Below are 15,994 nucleotides of genomic sequence, written 5' to 3' on the forward strand. Positions count from 1 at the left end.
CTAAATGTTCAAAGCAAACACAAAGTTGTAGCATCCATTGACAAAAGAGGTTGTCTGATATCTAATGCCCCATGTAAATTCACTTCAATTCCAAGCCGCGACAGTGAAAATGCTGATTTTAGGCGCAGAAAAGCAAAATCATCCCAGAGCTGTACAGCGATGACAGTCAAATGGCACTAACATTCCTCCCAAATAAAAAACAGTGCTGACATATTCATGCTGCCGAAAAGGTGCAACCGCTCAGAAGAATCACCTCCTTGATGAATGTCGTGGGCAAAAATGCTGAAAGACAATCCATATCCATTCCAAAACAACTACAATTTTGATCTTACGACAGATGTAGAATTAAAATTCTCTTTCCTGACCTCATCCTGTGGGCAACTTCTCAGAACCATTTGAACATCCTTGGAACTGACAGTACCGCGGCAAGCTGTTACCAAAGAAGCATATAAGCGTAAACGCCCTTGGTGCATTTAAAATGCAGCTCAGGCAGACCACAGCCGCCACAATCGGGCTCCTGAAGAGAATGGACTCGAAAGAACTGGCCGTTCCAAAAAAAAAAAAAAAAAAACAGCAAATTCTCATTCAAATGTTGCACCACAATGCAGCAATTGACGACTTTAACTGGCCCAAGAGACAACTTAAACCCTAAAGTCCCGCGAAGCCTTCATCATGGAAAAAAATGAGGATGGAGGGTGCCCATGAGATGAACTCGGTGGAATTTTTACCCCATCAAGCAAGTCCTCTAAGCGCTATTGCGTTTACGGCTGTATTAAAGTTCATAATGGACTATGCCGCAGGACGACCTCTTGTATTATGACTGTCTAATCTAAAAGGCAACCGCAATATATTGTGTTGTTTTGCATGTCTATGTTGCCAAAAGTTCATAAAGGCCATCTTAAACAAGTATCAATTTTTTAAAGTTTATAATAATAATAATACATATCATTTATAAGCGCATTTGAAAACTCCCAAGGTCACTTCACAGTCACGTGATAAGTTTTTCTGTGGGTGAGTAGCGGCAGCCACACGCGCCAGCGTTCACTCAACCTGGAAGTAACTCGGATAGAAAGCTGGCTAGATAATAGATAGCTAATTGATAGCTAGCTAGATATTTAGCTAGCCAGACAGCAAATAGCTAGCTAGCTAGCTAGCCAGCAAGCAGCTTCTTCTTTTCCTTTCAGGGGTCGCCACAACCAGCTAGCAGGTAATCGATAGGAAATAGATAGCTAGCCAAATGGCTAGCTAGATAGCTAGATTGACATATGCTTTAATAACAGCCGTATCTGGAACAGTGCTAACATGGGAAAAGGGGAAATGCTGCCCCTTGTCGAAGGGAAAACTATTGGTTAATTTCATGGATGATTCAGTCATCACGACAACTTATAAATACTTGGAGATGACATAAAGGGAGGGGAGGCGGGAATCAGCGCGCAGGGTTTTCATCTGATAGCCGCATTATCTTGCTCCACACAGGATGAGCCTAATGCTTTGGGAATATTCATTACACAGGAAGTAGTGGGTGGTGGGAGGGTTTAATCAGCCTCCATGTCTACAGTCGCTTCCAGGCATTCATGTCCTCCCAAACGACCTGCCCCCACCTCTCTCTCTCTAAAGACCTCTGGACTCGCATCCCACTGTAAGGCACGAAACACATCTGGCATGAGAGCAATAAGCTCTGCTAACTGGTCAGCTTCGCGCCGCCCGTGTTGATTGATAGTGATGTCTTGGTCTCATCTGACACACAGTAACAATCGAGAGAAGAACTCGATGAAAGGGAATTGCAAAGCAACATATGGTTGAGTTTCTCACGGAAGACGTTGTGCAACAAGATTGTGGGTGGAACCTACTTCAAAATATCTTCTTGTCACTGCAGTGAATCCACGTTTATCAGACCCACTCGTAATAGATGAATATCTATGTTACATACATGCTTATACCTTTAAGAGGCGGGGCTTGGTAGGTGGCACTAAGACCGGCAAGTCTGTGAGCATCTGGGCATGAGCTGACAAAAGCTCCTCATGAGGGTGCTCATTTTGTCATTGTTTTTTGGGGTTTCCAGTGTGCAATCAATGGCCATTTTCATATGCGAGGTTTACAGAATAAGTGTACTGTAAAAAGCAATGAAAAAAATATTTAAAGGACCACCGACACCTCCGGACAAGTTGTGTCCATAATTTGTAAAATCACTTCAAGTGACTTCTACTGAGCGCATTTTACAAAGATGCCACTGCATGTGGCTGTATTTTACGTTTAAGACTCGCGCTGAATATTCAGGAAGTCTTGTTTGCGAGTTGATGACGATTCCTGAAGTGACGTCACATTGGGAACACCACTGACTGAGAAACCGACGCACAATGCATTTTGGGTACTTTTTTTCATCTGAAAACACTGTGTTGATCGCGAATTTAGAAGGAAAACTATATAAATAACGTGAAGTTGAATTGTTGTGTGTTGCAGCCAATTGCGGTACCACGCATAAAGAACGTGTAAGTTTACAGATTTACGGCAGAAACATCAGCCCATTTCAAATGGGGCTTGTGCGCCATCTTGTGCATTTTCTGGGCGCTACATTGGAGTCCAGACGGCTCGAATTGACACGGAAGGACTTCTTTAATCGATTGCAAACATTTATGCTTTCCACTTCAGAAATATTCGAATCATATTCATAACTTGATGAGGAACAAGAAAGCATCTTCTCCGAATCTGAACTCTCTGAAGCCATTGTTTTGATTCTGGAGCAAGGCAGTGTGTGACCAATAGTGATGTCACGAACAAGGAGGCGGGACTTTCTGAATCTGCCCAGTTCCGACCTCATTTTGTGGCAGTTTTGAGACACTTTAAGTCATTTTTATTGGTGTTTTGCATTTGACTAAAAATATCAGCCTGCGAGTTTTGGGTATTTTAGATGCTATAAAACGTTGTTCTGGTGTCATTTAGGAAACAAAAAAATGGTGTTGGTTGTCCTTTAAAATATGTATTCAAAACCTGGTGCAAAAGATGACCTGCGATATTTCAGGGGGAGACTACATTATTAGTACAATTGTGATGGGCGAGGTGCAAGCCTTACCTCCAGTCCATCTTCTCCACCAGGTAAGCACATATCAAAAAGCCCGTCCGATTGAACCCATGCGTACAGTGAACACCTGTGGAACATCAGGGAAACAGCAAAATAATAACATCAGGATTGATGAACTGGCATAAATTACCTAGATCACCTTTATAAGAGAAGTTGTTTAATTTGGACACAGAGGGGTTTAAAAAACACAGTTATTTTAAAAGTGTGGGGTTGATTTAACTCGTTTCAAAGAGGAGAAAGAGAGCCCCCTAGTGGCTAATGCTAAATCTTTCACAGCACTGATGATCATGTCAATTCCATGCATTGGGATTAACCATACTACGGGTTGTCTATGGTACTGTGTGGAACTATTTGTCTCATAATACCTCACCCGGACTGTGTTATTGGTAGTTCATATAGATTGATCATATGGTAAGAACATATAGGGTAGTCATACCACAATATTCTGCATTTGCTTTGGATTTTTTTTTTCAATCTGTTGTATTTTTTTCTCAAGCATTCTGTAAACAACCCTTCATTTGTTTGACTGTATTTCCAAAATCGCAATACAAACCCCGGGGAGACTATTTCAAACGCTGCTGCTGCGGGGAAAGGATCAAATAGATGGCTACTCACCTATTAGATCTGTCGAATTTTTCTCTATGAAGTGTTCGCAGAGTCGTATGAACATGGCAGTCGTCTCCTTAGAAGGACATTCTCCATGACTGGGGAGGAAAGGAAGGAGATAAGAGGCAGCAATTCCAACAAATGTGATGATCTTCACATACCCTTTACACTGGAGCTTAACATATTTGATCCCTTCTTTTTCTATGTCGTTGCGGTCGTAGAAGCGAGTCGTGTTTGTCAAATCCACAAGTAGACCCATTTTCACCTAAGGAGTGATGGGGAAAAAAATGTTAAATGATGCTTTGTTTTGAATACAGCAGACAAACTGATTTAAATGTTTATTACATTTAAACTCTTTAAGTAGTTAGACAGCATGTTTGGGTAAAATCGGTTCTCTTCTGCAACTTGGTCATCATATCTGGGGCCCAGCATAGTTTTCATTGGCAGGAATTTGCCTAGAAGAGCAAAAAAAGAACAGCATGGTGGGACAACTGCTTTACACGTCTGCCTCAGTTTTACCTGGTCCGACAATCCTGATTAATTATATTCCTATTAATTCACATGGCTTCTACTACACGGTACTGCTTCCAATTATATATTTTTGTTTGTTTGTTTTTTACAGAAATACATGTACTGTATTTCGAACAGCGACAGCATGCACGTTGTGCGCATGCGTTGCCTCGGTTTGTTTTGACACGTGATAGATTAACAACCCTGCGAGCTCGCAGCAACTACCTTCTGCAAACTAGGACTAAAATGATGAAATGCACGCGACGACGATATGAACTAAAGTTGAATAAAGAAGCATCGGTTGGACAAAAACGAAAGTGTACTCTGCCTCAGAGCAATTCGTCAAAACTCCCATTTTTAGAAACGCAACACTCCTCGTTAATGGTAGCATATTGTGATGCTAACATGCAACGAGAAGGGAGAGCAACTGCAGTTTGAACTAAAATATTTTTATAATGGGCGATCGTGTAATCGTAATGTTCTTGAACGTATAATAGCAGATTATAAATGAAATTAATAATGATATGTGATGAAGAAACTAAATGGGGTGCCCGCCACAGTATCACGTAAATGACGCTATTAAGTGCAACAGGAGTGTCTCACCCGCAACTGGTTGTCCTCTCCTGGGACAATTCCGCCATCGGGGAGGGGGTCCCGTGTGTGACATGGTTAGCTCCCGGCCGTAGGTGTAACAGACTAACTGGTCTTTCAGGCTTCACGATGATCCAACGCGTCTGCACGTTGATATCACCGTAATCCCCGGGTAGTGGCTCACCCCAACACCGCGGATTCAAAGGCCTCTTCTTCTTTGCTACCAGTTGAGCTCATTTAGGAATATCGTTCAAAATTACGAACCCTTGACATTTAGCCTTACGTTGCATCGGGTTTTCTTAAGTCTTAATTGCTATCAATTCTGCAAACATAGCGTCCGCACGACTATGAGCATGTTAGCTCGGTCAGGTAAATAAACAAGCTCGGCTTCTCATGCACGCAACACGGGCACCCGGATGCCCGTGTTGCGTTTCCGTGTCACTCGGAAGTTTAAGATTCCGAATTATTTGATCATCTCCTCGTCTATGATAATATCAGCACCGTATTCATTTGGATAAGTGTCTGTATATTTATTGGCTTTAAATTTAAGCGTAATTTGTTTTCTTTCGATGAAAATATGTTTGTAGAGCAATAAAAATATTGAGAATGCGTGAATAAATAATTGAAAATTTCTGATTTTATTTTTGGAACTATTTTGGAAATTAGGTCAATAATTAAAGCACTGTGCTGATAACAATTGTATCGATCGGCCATAAATGGTTTCACAATAGGCGAGTCCACAGCAATGGTTTTTGGCCTTACTGGCGCGCCATACTTGCTTCCTTTTCCGGGTGTTTGTTTTCATCCAGAGAGACGTGGAAGTGCAGCCTGTCAAGTCGAGGCGTGTTTCCCTGCTCCTTTGTACAATACATATATTTATACATACATATATTTGCGGACTCTTGGAAGATACTTTGGGGGGAGGAAATGCAGCACTTTAAATTAGGCCGAGAGAAACTGTACAGCACTAGGTGCTGCGGATGTTGCCATGTCTGGACGGGCACGATCATCCTCGGAACATGGTACACGGTATGTTATAAAAGCGATTTGGATTTATTGAAACCTAATGCCACAAACGATTTGTGTCATATGTGCTAGTATTGTACCAGAATTTAGTGGAAACACGTCGATCCATGCTCTTTCATTGCTCCGAAAATGGGCTCGAACCCCTAACAGTGGATGAATGTCACGTTAGCCGCAAATGCTAACCTTAGCAAATTGTTTCGCCTTTATACAAGCGTATGTTTTTGTTGTTGTTTTTTTAAATCAAAATAGAATAGTAAAAGAGAACGATAAAAAGAGAAAACCGATACATATTAACAGAAACAATAGCATTTTATGCCAGGGAGTAGCTGTGATTAGCCTGGGTTGTTGGTGTAGTCGTGAATTAGTCTGTAAGAATAAGAAGGTAAGTCTTTTGGGTTTTTAAAAAGATTACCTAATTGGGAAGGGGAAAAGTGGACCGGGTTATTAGATATGTTCTCTTAAAAAGCATTGTCAATGCTGATTTGTATTCCTCCTCCACAGGTAATCAATTTGTTGATGGGAATCTTGCTAACGGTTGCTGCGACCCATCCAGACAGCATTCCCTCTGTCAACTTACAATATGCAGTTATTGACCATTACTTAACATCCGACAGGATGTCAGGTATGTTAAATTATGCTCAGTGGAGTCTTCATGGGGTAAGGAATAAATTGAGATTTTAGGGAAGACAGCATTTACCACAGGTGCCTGCTGTAACTTGCTTCTATTCAATCAGGTAACGCCGGTGCTGGATTGGCCATTTCTCTACTCATGGTCACTATCAGTGCTATGTTGCTGTATGGTGCCATTACTGTAAGTGCATATTTATGTAACCTGCTTGAAAACTGTCATAAGTACAGTGTTTTTTTCCTTCTCCGTTTATTATCTGTTTTTTATCTCTCCAGCATCGCAGTGGTCTGCTCATCCCGTTCTTCTGCTACCAGATGTTCGACTTTGCTTTAAGCTGCCTCGTGGCCTGCAGCTCTCTCACCTATCTGCCTAGGATACAGGAGTACCTGGACCAGCTGGTTAGTCCACAAGATGATGGATGGGGCTCAGCACATTGCCTTTGTTGCCATTGCTTGATTAAGGACACAAAATTGAGAGGCCATATTGGCTTGAGTTTATGATACCCATCTTTTCTTTCAGTTGATAAACAATGACATGATTGCATAACACAAATGTCTTAAACGGTTCACTCCTTTTTGTAACCTGTTATCCTTTACATGGAAATATAACGAGCATGAGAGTGGATGTTTTAACCGAATTGATTTTCCAACTCTTTTTTTTCCACAGCCGGATTTCCCGTACAAGGATAACCTCCTGTCTCTAGACCCGCGGTTCCTGTTTTTCTTTGTGCTAGTCCTCTTTACCTTCCTCATTGTCCTCAAGGTAAAACTGCCTCCACCCTTCTATCCATTTTACTATCGCTGTTGTCATAACTTAAAACATAATTTGTTCTATTTGTTTTTTTGTAGGCATATTTAATGAACTGTGTGTGGAACTGCTACAAGTACATCAACAACAGCAACAAACCAGATGTCTCTGTCTTCCTCTCCTTTGAGAATCAGCCCCAGGTTTGTAGGCATGCTACGGAAGATAAGTACTAATTTGACCTTTCTCGTAACCATTTCAAAATCACCGTGATGATATATTGACATTACTAAACTCTGTTGGTTTGAGAATCAACACGAAGACTCTTGCTTGACATCAAGCCATTTTTGATAGAGCTCTTCCTGGAGGCACCAGCAGGGGTCATGCCAACCACACACTTGTATTATTACTGTATTCAAGAGTGCCTTAAAGGACAACTGACGCCCCGGACAAGTTGTGTCCATAATTTGTAAAATCACTTCAAATGACTTCTACTTAGCGTATTTTACAAAGATCCCACCACATATAGCTATATTTTACGTTTTAAGACTCGCGCTGTATATTCAGGAAGTCTTGTTTTCGAGTTGCTGACGATGCCTGACGTGACGTCACGTCTGGAACGCCCCTGACCAAGAAAGCAACACACAATGCATTTTGGGTACTTTGTTTGGTCTGAAAACTTCGTGTTGATGGCGAAATTAGAAGGAAAACACACAAATAACATGATGGGGAACCGTTGTGTGTTGCACCAAGACTACTATTTGATACTAGTTGACACAAATTCCCAGCAGACAAATCAGCCCATTTCCAACGGAGGCTGGGCGCCATCTAGTGCATTTTCCGGGACGCTACATTGGAGTCCAGACGCCTCAAAATGATCCAGAAGGACTTCTTTAATCGGTTGCAAACATTTATGATTCCCTCTTCAGAACTATTTGAATTATATTCATAACTGGATGAGTAACAAGAAAGCATCTTCTCCGAATCTGAAGCCATTGTTTTGATTCTAGACCAAGGCAAGACGTCTTGGTGTGACGTCACGAACAAGGGGGCGGGACCTTCTGAAACTCACCATCCCGAGGTCATTTTGAAGTAGTTTTGGGACACTTTAACTAATTTTATTGGTGTTTTGCATTTGACTAAAAATATCAGCCTGCATGTTTTGGGTATTTTAGATGCTATAAAACGTTTTTCTGATGTCAGTTAGGAAACAAAAAAATGGTGTCGGTTGTCCTTTAAGTGTAAAAAATGTATTAGTAATATTCACTCGCTTACTCTAGGAAGCCTGCCGTGATTGTAAAAAACATGCCTTTCTTCTTCCCTGCCTCACGCAGTCGGATCTGCCCACCTATGAGATGGCAGTCAACATGCCTGACAAGGACCCACCACCGCCGTACATGCCGTCTTAAAGGACCATTCCACTGTGGACAAGACACGCCGCCAAATGCATTTCTACATTCCCTCACTAACCCTTCTCAGCCTCTTATCTACTGAATATATTTTGTGCAAAGATAACGAAGAAAATCCAGATAAACGATGCCAGCCTTTGACTTTTATTTTGTGTTTCAATCCGATGCCTATGACAACAATCCAGCATCATTCTCATTGTAGACTGACAATCCACTTAATTGTAGCTCCTTCATTGTTGATCTTTTTAAAAGGCATCGGAACTGTTGCATCTCCATTTTGAGAAGCACACCACAGCACTATTTTCGTGTGTTTTTTAAGCTTTGCTGTGGTTCGCAACCACAACCACCAGCTCAGATGTTTACATCACACTCTGCTGCCAGCGTACAAGGACGGAGGGAGGGGTAAAAAAAAAAAGCTGATTTGCCATCAGCTTGACATCAACTCATCTGTCGTGAAACATTTGTTGTTGCATGCCCTCCCATTACTTAACCATGCTTTTTTTGTTCCATTTCATGATACTCGCTTTAATATTACTGACTTCAATAAAGACTTGAAACAAGCTGTTGTTATTTAATTTACTATTTTATGTGTTATGGGTCTGCCGATTTGGGGGAATGTAAATGCTAAACTGAATAAACGCTTGTTGGCCACAAGTATGGAATACTGTATTCATTATACAGCACAAAGTACTTCACTTTGATAATTATATGGATTTGATGTGACCCTCCTTCCCAAAATACATCGCTCACATCTTTTAGTTCGACCACCCTGAGAGGCCAGAAGGTCATGTGAGCCAGCCCCCAAACTGAAATATATTTATGACGTATTTGCCTCAGGGCCTCCTCATATGAGGAGCTTCGGGACCCTGTCAGGAGAGGAGACCGCAACAGTGGCAGTTGCAAAGGGAGGTGGGATGAGAATGAAGTACTGGCTTTGGGGTCTCGTGTACGGCACCCCCTTAATGCTGGGCGGCGTGCTGGCCACCAACCGGCTGAACACGCATAGCTTTGCAATGAACAGAAACAACGGACGGCCACCCTCAAGGACAATCAACCCTGAAAGTATGTTTTACTCTCCTTTGAAAGAAATTGATACAAGATGCTGTTGTCAATTTTATGCTACTGCATTTTTCAATGTTGAGGAAGTACTGCATGATAATCTCAATTTGTTTTATATGTACTGCATACTTTCTGCTGATCTTTCTGCTGAAAAAGTGGGTGCTACCTCCTCTGAAGGAGGCGTTCACTGGATAATTGCAAAATACCTTTGTGGAGACGTAGGCATCTTGACTCTATGTACCGTATTTTTCAGTGTACCGGCGTAGAAGGGGCAAACCTAAAGAAATGTGTATTTTCAAACTTTTTCCATATCAGTGAATGAAAAATGTTTTCCAAATAAATACTGTAAATATAAAAGTTTTCCAAATGTAAGGCACACCACATTATAAGGCATGACAGTCGATGCTGGAGTTACGCACTACTTCTACAGGGGGAAATGGAGTCGGTGGCTACTGACAGTAGTCGTGTGACCTATTGTGGCTCAATATGACTTCACATATAAGGCACAACTGCGTATATGGCGCAGGGTCATCTTTAGAAGAAAATCAAGGCTTTTGGGTGTGCCTTATCCACCAGAAAATACGGTAGTCCTACTCCTCTACTGAGACTTGAGGATTACTCCTGCTGTAACACGGACACATACATTGTTTTAATTACTTTTTATTCACTTTTGGTTGTTTGGGGGGAAAATATCTTTGTCCACTATGGTAAGCAGTGAGGGGAAAAAATACCACTTGCACACCATTGGATTGGATTGGATGTACCTTTATTCGACTCGCAGTGGAGACATTTATATTTCACAGCAGCAGAGTTATGAGAGGAAAGGAAAGAAAGAAGTAGAACTACAAAATACAGGAGGTGCTGGAAAGGCAGCCACTCTCATGGCGCCATTTTGAAGTCAAAAGAACAAAAAAAACTAAATAACAAATATGACAACACAAAGACAGAGTCATTCATTCTTTAGCATTTACTGTACCCACTTTGTGACATGAAGCAGTTCTAGATGAAAGAGGTATAGTACTTATTGAAACGATGATTAAAACAATGGACTTAGGTTTTTGCACTGTACGGTTTATGTGACTGAAAGCTACGAAAGCCTAATTTCCACACAGGTCAGTTCAATTTGATATGTTGCACACTGATCCAGGTTTCAGTTAAAACATCACCAACGAGTATATATATCCTACTGTGAAAGAGCACAACATATCCACACCAATCTGTAGTGTATTATGGAAAAGTGTCCTGACATTGATCACGATGTGGAAAATATGGTTTCAATGTCTTTCCAAGTTAACTCATTCACTGCCAGACGTGTCTAAAAATATGTCCACTCCAGTTTTTGTCATTTTCACTCAAATTGCAGGACCCACAGAATATTTCAGTTTTAGGACTACATACACATCCAATACAGGGTTAGAAACCTTAGACTCTCTTCTTTCATCAGAAAAAAAGTTCATTTCTAGCTTATTTAGTTCTGGAGTAAGGTGAGGTGCAAGTGGGGGCGATCATATTTCCAATTCCTGAATAAAATCGGGAATTGCAGTGAATGAGTTAAAAAGGCCAAAATGCAACAGGCAGTGCAATTCAGCTCAGTGGGATACACCATAATTTGTTATAAAAGCAAGGATTCTACAAGTACACATCAATTCGGTATGCAAATCTCTTTCCAGATCTCTTTAGTGGAGATGGCGACAATGACACGCTAAACCCCTCGCTATACCCAGAAGCCTGATAAAAATGAAATTGATCTGTGAAGAACTAACTTGTTCCGTTAATTGGAAATGTGGCTTTTGTGTACACAATCTTCCTTTTGACCTACTAATGATCTCCTCTCTGGTGGCCCTATAGTTTACACATATCGAGGAGGGTATCACTACCATTACCGGCCACCAAGGATCCCCCCACCGGTAGTGTATCGACCTTTTCCTCTATCTCCTCCAGTAACTTATCACAGACCCTCAGTGCCTATATGGCCCTATCAGCATAGGTTAAAAGGACAGGTGGTTCCACAGATGCCCCATATTTACAAAGGTATCGTCCCACTTGTAGTAGACCACCCCCATCATTACCCCAGAGGCCATTATTACCCAAAAGTCCCATGTCCGACGAAACCCAACCCCACAGTGGCAACTAGACCTTTGGTGCACAGCCTAATTGTCCCTCCGACCCAACGGCAAACACCGCCGCCACCCACAGCACCGACTCTGGCACCAACCGCGGCACCGACTCTGCCACCAACCGCGGCACCGACTCTGCAACCAACATCGACCACAAGCATCGCGCCAGCAGTGACCACCACTCTGGCACCAGTCGAGTCCACCACTCCAGAGCCGGTCAGTACCCAAAGCGGCTTCAGCACCACCGTCAGTCCCGTGAAGACAGGTAGACTATTACCCAGTCAGGTTTGCTTGATTATTAAAGCTTATTTGTTTTTTGGTTTGTCGTTAGTGCTACAAATGGTTATTTTTCGCCAACTTTGGAAAGCCGCATAACTGAAAACACAGGACGGTCATCCCAAATTCTCTTCCTTAGTCAATTGCAAAGATGATAAAAGATTATTGATTGATTAGAAATATATATTCTGGAGACAAAATGTTCACTATGTCAGTCTTTGCCTCAATCCGTAATGGTTCTTTCTGCATACTGAAATAGCCTTAATGCTGCCATGTTGATCACCAGAGTCAGCAGAGTCTCAGTGCACACGCCGCCTCTTGGACCTGGTCTTCATCATTGACAGCTCACGTAGCATCCGCATAAGTGATTTTGAGAAGGTCAAAACATTCCTGGCGCTCATGGTCGACACTTTGGCGGTCGGCTCTGACGCCACCAGAGTGGCCGTGGTCAACTACGCCAGCACAGTCAAGATCGAGTTCCTGCTCAAAGACCACTTCAACAAGGCTGACATGAAGAAAGCCATCTCCCGCATCAAGCCACTAGCCTCAGGCACCATGACAGGCATGGCCATCAAGACGGCTGTAAACGAAGTCCTCACCGAAGAGTCCGGAGCCCGGCCTCACTCTCGGAACATTGCCCAAGTGGCCATCATCGTGACGGATGGGAGGCCTCAGGACCACGTGGAGCAGATCTCCGCCGCGGCTCGGGCCAACGGCATCGAGATCTACACTGTCGGGGTGGACCGTGCAGACATGGCGTCTCTAAAGCGGATGGCTAGCTTGCCTCTGGACGACCACGTCTTCTATGTGGAGACCTACGGTGTTATTGAGAAGCTGACCTCCAGGTTTCGGGAGAACCTGTGTGGTAGGAAGACGATGGCCCGCGAGTCTTTGTTGTACCATTTAACCTTGGTTCTAGTCGCAATATTGGAGACACCTACAGTCTAACGTGGGCGTTCAATGCTTGGGATCATTTCATAATACATTTTAAGGAAAAATACAATTCTGAACCCCGACATGGACTGAAGATGTCAGCACTAGAACCTGATTAAAGCTGCAGAATTAATCCAAAAGGAAAGTTTGAGCATCATGCAAGCCTTAAAGGACAACCGACGCCTCCGGAAAAAGTTGTGTCCATAGTTTGTAAAATGTTTGTAAAAAGTTTGCAACTTCTACTGAGCGTATTTTACAAAGATGCCACCGCATATAGCTATATTTTACGTTTTAAGACTTGCGCTGCATATTCCGGAAGTCTTGTTTTCGAGTTGGTGACGAGTCCTCACGTCACGTCACGGAAGGAACACCCCTGACCGAGAAAGGACACACTGTAGAAGTCCTTTCATCACGTCAATGCATTTTGCGGTACTTTGTTTGGTCTGAAAACTTTGTGTTGATCCGTGTTGATGGCGAAATTAGAAGGAAAACACATAAATAACGTGATGGTGAATCGTTGTGTGTTGCACCAAGACAACTATTTCATATTCGCTGACAAAAATTCCAAGGAAAAAAAATCAGCCCATTTCTACGGAGCTTTGTCGCCATCTTCTGCCTTTTTTGGGTGCTACATTTTCCTCCCCAGTTACCTCAAAATGACACGGAATAGTAAAAGTGGATGAGTAACAAGAAATCATCTTCTCCGAATCTGAAGCCATTGTTTTGATTCTCGAGCAAGGCAAGAAGTCTTGGCGTGACACTACGAACAAAGGGGCGGGACCTTCTAAAACTGGCCACTTCCGGTTTCAAATTGAAGTAATTTTTAGACACTCTAAGTCATTTTTATTGGTGTTTTGCATTTGACTAAAAATATCATACTGCGTGTTTTGGGTATTTTAGATGCTATAAAATGTTTTTCTCATGTCATTTAGGAAACAAAAAAGTGGTGTCGGTTGTCCTTTAAACTTTCATTAAAAAAAAATACTTTTTAGAATGTTGACATTGTATTTATCCTCGTGAAAAGACAGATTCTGAAATTTTCAAACTGGTGACACCCTCCCTTAGGTCTGGACCCCTGCACCAACAGAAACGACTGTGAGCACATTTGTGTCAACAACATAGCCTCTTATTACTGCAAGTGCCGCACCGGTTACATCCTGAATACCAACCGGAAAACATGTTCCCTGAAACGTAAGCGCAAGTGACCATTCACCTGACCTTGCTAATATCATACCGTTTGTGTGCCCGTTGAATATGACTGACATGTTATCTTTACTGTGATGAAGAAGTGAAGCTAGAGGTGGCGGTGGATCCTTGCAAGTGTGAAGCCAGACTGGCATTCCAGAACAAGACGCAGGTGGTCTTGCAGCAGCTTACTACCACTCATATCCTTCTTGTTATACAGTAATCCTTTGCTACTTCAGTTATTGTGTTCAGAACATAATGGAACCATACAGATATAGAAAGAAAGAAAGAACAGTAACAACTACCTATTACAATGTTCCTCACCTGTCTTAAATCGTCATCCGAGCCTTCTGAGAGACCCTCGACACCTTCTGAAACTTAACTTGTACAGGAGTGTACCTGTAAATATTATACTGTATATACTGTATGTTGATAATGGAGTGTTTATTGCATCATATGCGTTTTTTTCCTCTATTGCGGGTGGTCCCGGTCTGCATTAACCGCAATAAACAAGGGATTACTATACTGCACTGAAGATGCATATTCACCCACCAGCCACAAATTTAGGTAAATGATGGCAGTAAATGTACTGGCAGATATCTCTCCTTAACTTTCGAGGCTACTTGCTGATATCGCCTGGAGAATTGGGCGCCTTGAGGAAGCTCTGGGCCGTGCGTGACGTTCAACAAAGGGGTGTGTGTCGACGTTTGGCTGGTACGACCGGGCGGTCAAAACACCATCCCGGCGACCACACAGCGTGGCACTTTCCGTTTATTTGCTTTATTTGCACAGGTTGACAGTGGGTGTCGGAGACATGGACTGCTGCAATGCACACATGTGCTGCTCCATAGCTGCTGGATGGATGTCAAGCATGCAATAGACTGTCAAGGACCACGGAAAATCGGATTGCATCTACGGTGATGTCTAGTCCCTGAAACAACCAGTGTCAGTCATCTATCTTTACTGAAACAGCAGCGACAGCTCAAATCTGCAATACATTTTGTGATCTCAACTGGATACAAGTGCATATTTTGTATATACACATCCTAGTTTTTTTTTTTAATGCGAAAATGCAGTACTGTGTAAAAACGTCTTGTATAAATTTGCATTGAAACTATGTAACTGTTAATGCTAGCATGATATTTGTTTCAATATACAGTATCTTACAGCTGATCAGCTCAAATCTAAAACACAGTACATTTTGTGGCCTCAACTGCATACAAGTGCATATTTTGTATATACACACCATGATTTTTGAATATGCTTTTGTTTGAAATATGAAAATGCAGTAAACCGTGTGTTTAAATTTGCATTAAAACTATGTTACTGATAATGCTAACATGATTTAAAAAAATATATTACAGCTGATCATTTGAATTTAAAAAAACGATAAGTTCACCATATTTACATTGTCTTTTTAAATCATGAAATAAATGTATATTAAAATAACATTTTACATGAAACATATTTATTTGAATTAAATTAAAGAACATCTTCCATAAATAATTTAGAATGAGGCTTTGCTTCTTTGGAAGCTACGGTTAATATTACACCGTATTGCGTACAGTGGTCCTTTGGTTTTTCCAACATACTGGTTTTTAAAGATCCCAGCGTCACTTCATTGATTTTTGCAATGTGGTCCATGTGGCATGTCATAGATTTGGAAATATGAATAGTTAATGTACAGTTGAACAAGTTGTAGTCTTTAATTTGAAGCCATAATGTGTGATTAACTAATTCGATCAGACCCACTGTATATTTACTGCTTTAGACGTTACTACAAAGCAATATTTAGGGGTCAAAGCTGACCATGGGGAAGGGTTGGCTTGTT

At 41.8% G+C, this 15,994-nt stretch overlaps 3 protein-coding genes across 4 annotated transcripts in view; 2 read left to right on the forward strand and 1 right to left on the reverse strand.

The window, feature by feature from the left end:
* rngtt (RNA guanylyltransferase and 5'-phosphatase) overlaps positions 1 to 5,224 on the reverse strand; it is a 63,402-nt gene extending 58,178 nt beyond the window's left edge. Inside the window, exons 1-5 of the mRNA XM_089022108.1 lie at positions 4,799 to 5,224; positions 4,031 to 4,140; positions 3,847 to 3,950; positions 3,695 to 3,783; positions 3,071 to 3,146 (exon numbers count right to left, since the gene is read on the reverse strand). Coding sequence (XP_088878234.1) covers positions 3,071 to 3,146; positions 3,695 to 3,783; positions 3,847 to 3,950; positions 4,031 to 4,140; positions 4,799 to 4,862 — 443 coding nt within the window. The 5' untranslated portion in view covers positions 4,863 to 5,224. The remainder of the gene's footprint in view (positions 1 to 3,070; positions 3,147 to 3,694; positions 3,784 to 3,846; positions 3,951 to 4,030; positions 4,141 to 4,798) is intronic.
* Positions 5,225 to 5,573: 349 nt separating this feature from the next.
* Positions 5,574 to 9,153, forward strand: laptm4a (lysosomal protein transmembrane 4 alpha). Its single transcript, XM_089022109.1, has 7 exons — positions 5,574 to 5,815; positions 6,314 to 6,434; positions 6,547 to 6,623; positions 6,716 to 6,838; positions 7,107 to 7,202; positions 7,289 to 7,387; positions 8,519 to 9,153. The coding sequence occupies exons 1-7, from the start codon at positions 5,714 to 5,716 to the stop codon at positions 8,591 to 8,593; spliced, it is 693 nt and encodes a 230-aa protein (XP_088878235.1). The 5' UTR covers positions 5,574 to 5,713; the 3' UTR covers positions 8,594 to 9,153.
* Positions 9,154 to 9,469: 316 nt separating this feature from the next.
* Positions 9,470 to 15,401, forward strand: LOC148883940 (uncharacterized). Of its 2 annotated transcripts, XR_016118441.1 has the most exons (6): positions 9,470 to 9,655; positions 11,501 to 12,034; positions 12,332 to 12,910; positions 14,044 to 14,169; positions 14,265 to 14,856; positions 14,956 to 15,401. XR_016118441.1 is itself a non-coding variant. In XM_089021897.1 (5 exons), the coding sequence occupies exons 1-5, from the start codon at positions 9,508 to 9,510 to the stop codon at positions 14,384 to 14,386; spliced, it is 1,509 nt and encodes a 502-aa protein (XP_088878023.1). In that variant the 5' UTR covers positions 9,470 to 9,507; the 3' UTR covers positions 14,387 to 15,401. The 2 variants fall into 2 exon arrangements, 1 of the variants encoding a protein (XP_088878023.1); XM_089021897.1 differs by having other exon boundaries at positions 14,265 to 15,401.
* Positions 15,402 to 15,994: the final 593 nt, after the last annotated feature.

Source organism: Hippocampus bargibanti, linkage group LG19 (genome assembly GCF_051943395.1).
Source record: "Hippocampus bargibanti isolate YZ-2025 linkage group LG19, ASM5194339v1, whole genome shotgun sequence".
NCBI classification, from domain to species: domain Eukaryota; kingdom Metazoa; phylum Chordata; class Actinopteri; order Syngnathiformes; family Syngnathidae; genus Hippocampus; species Hippocampus bargibanti.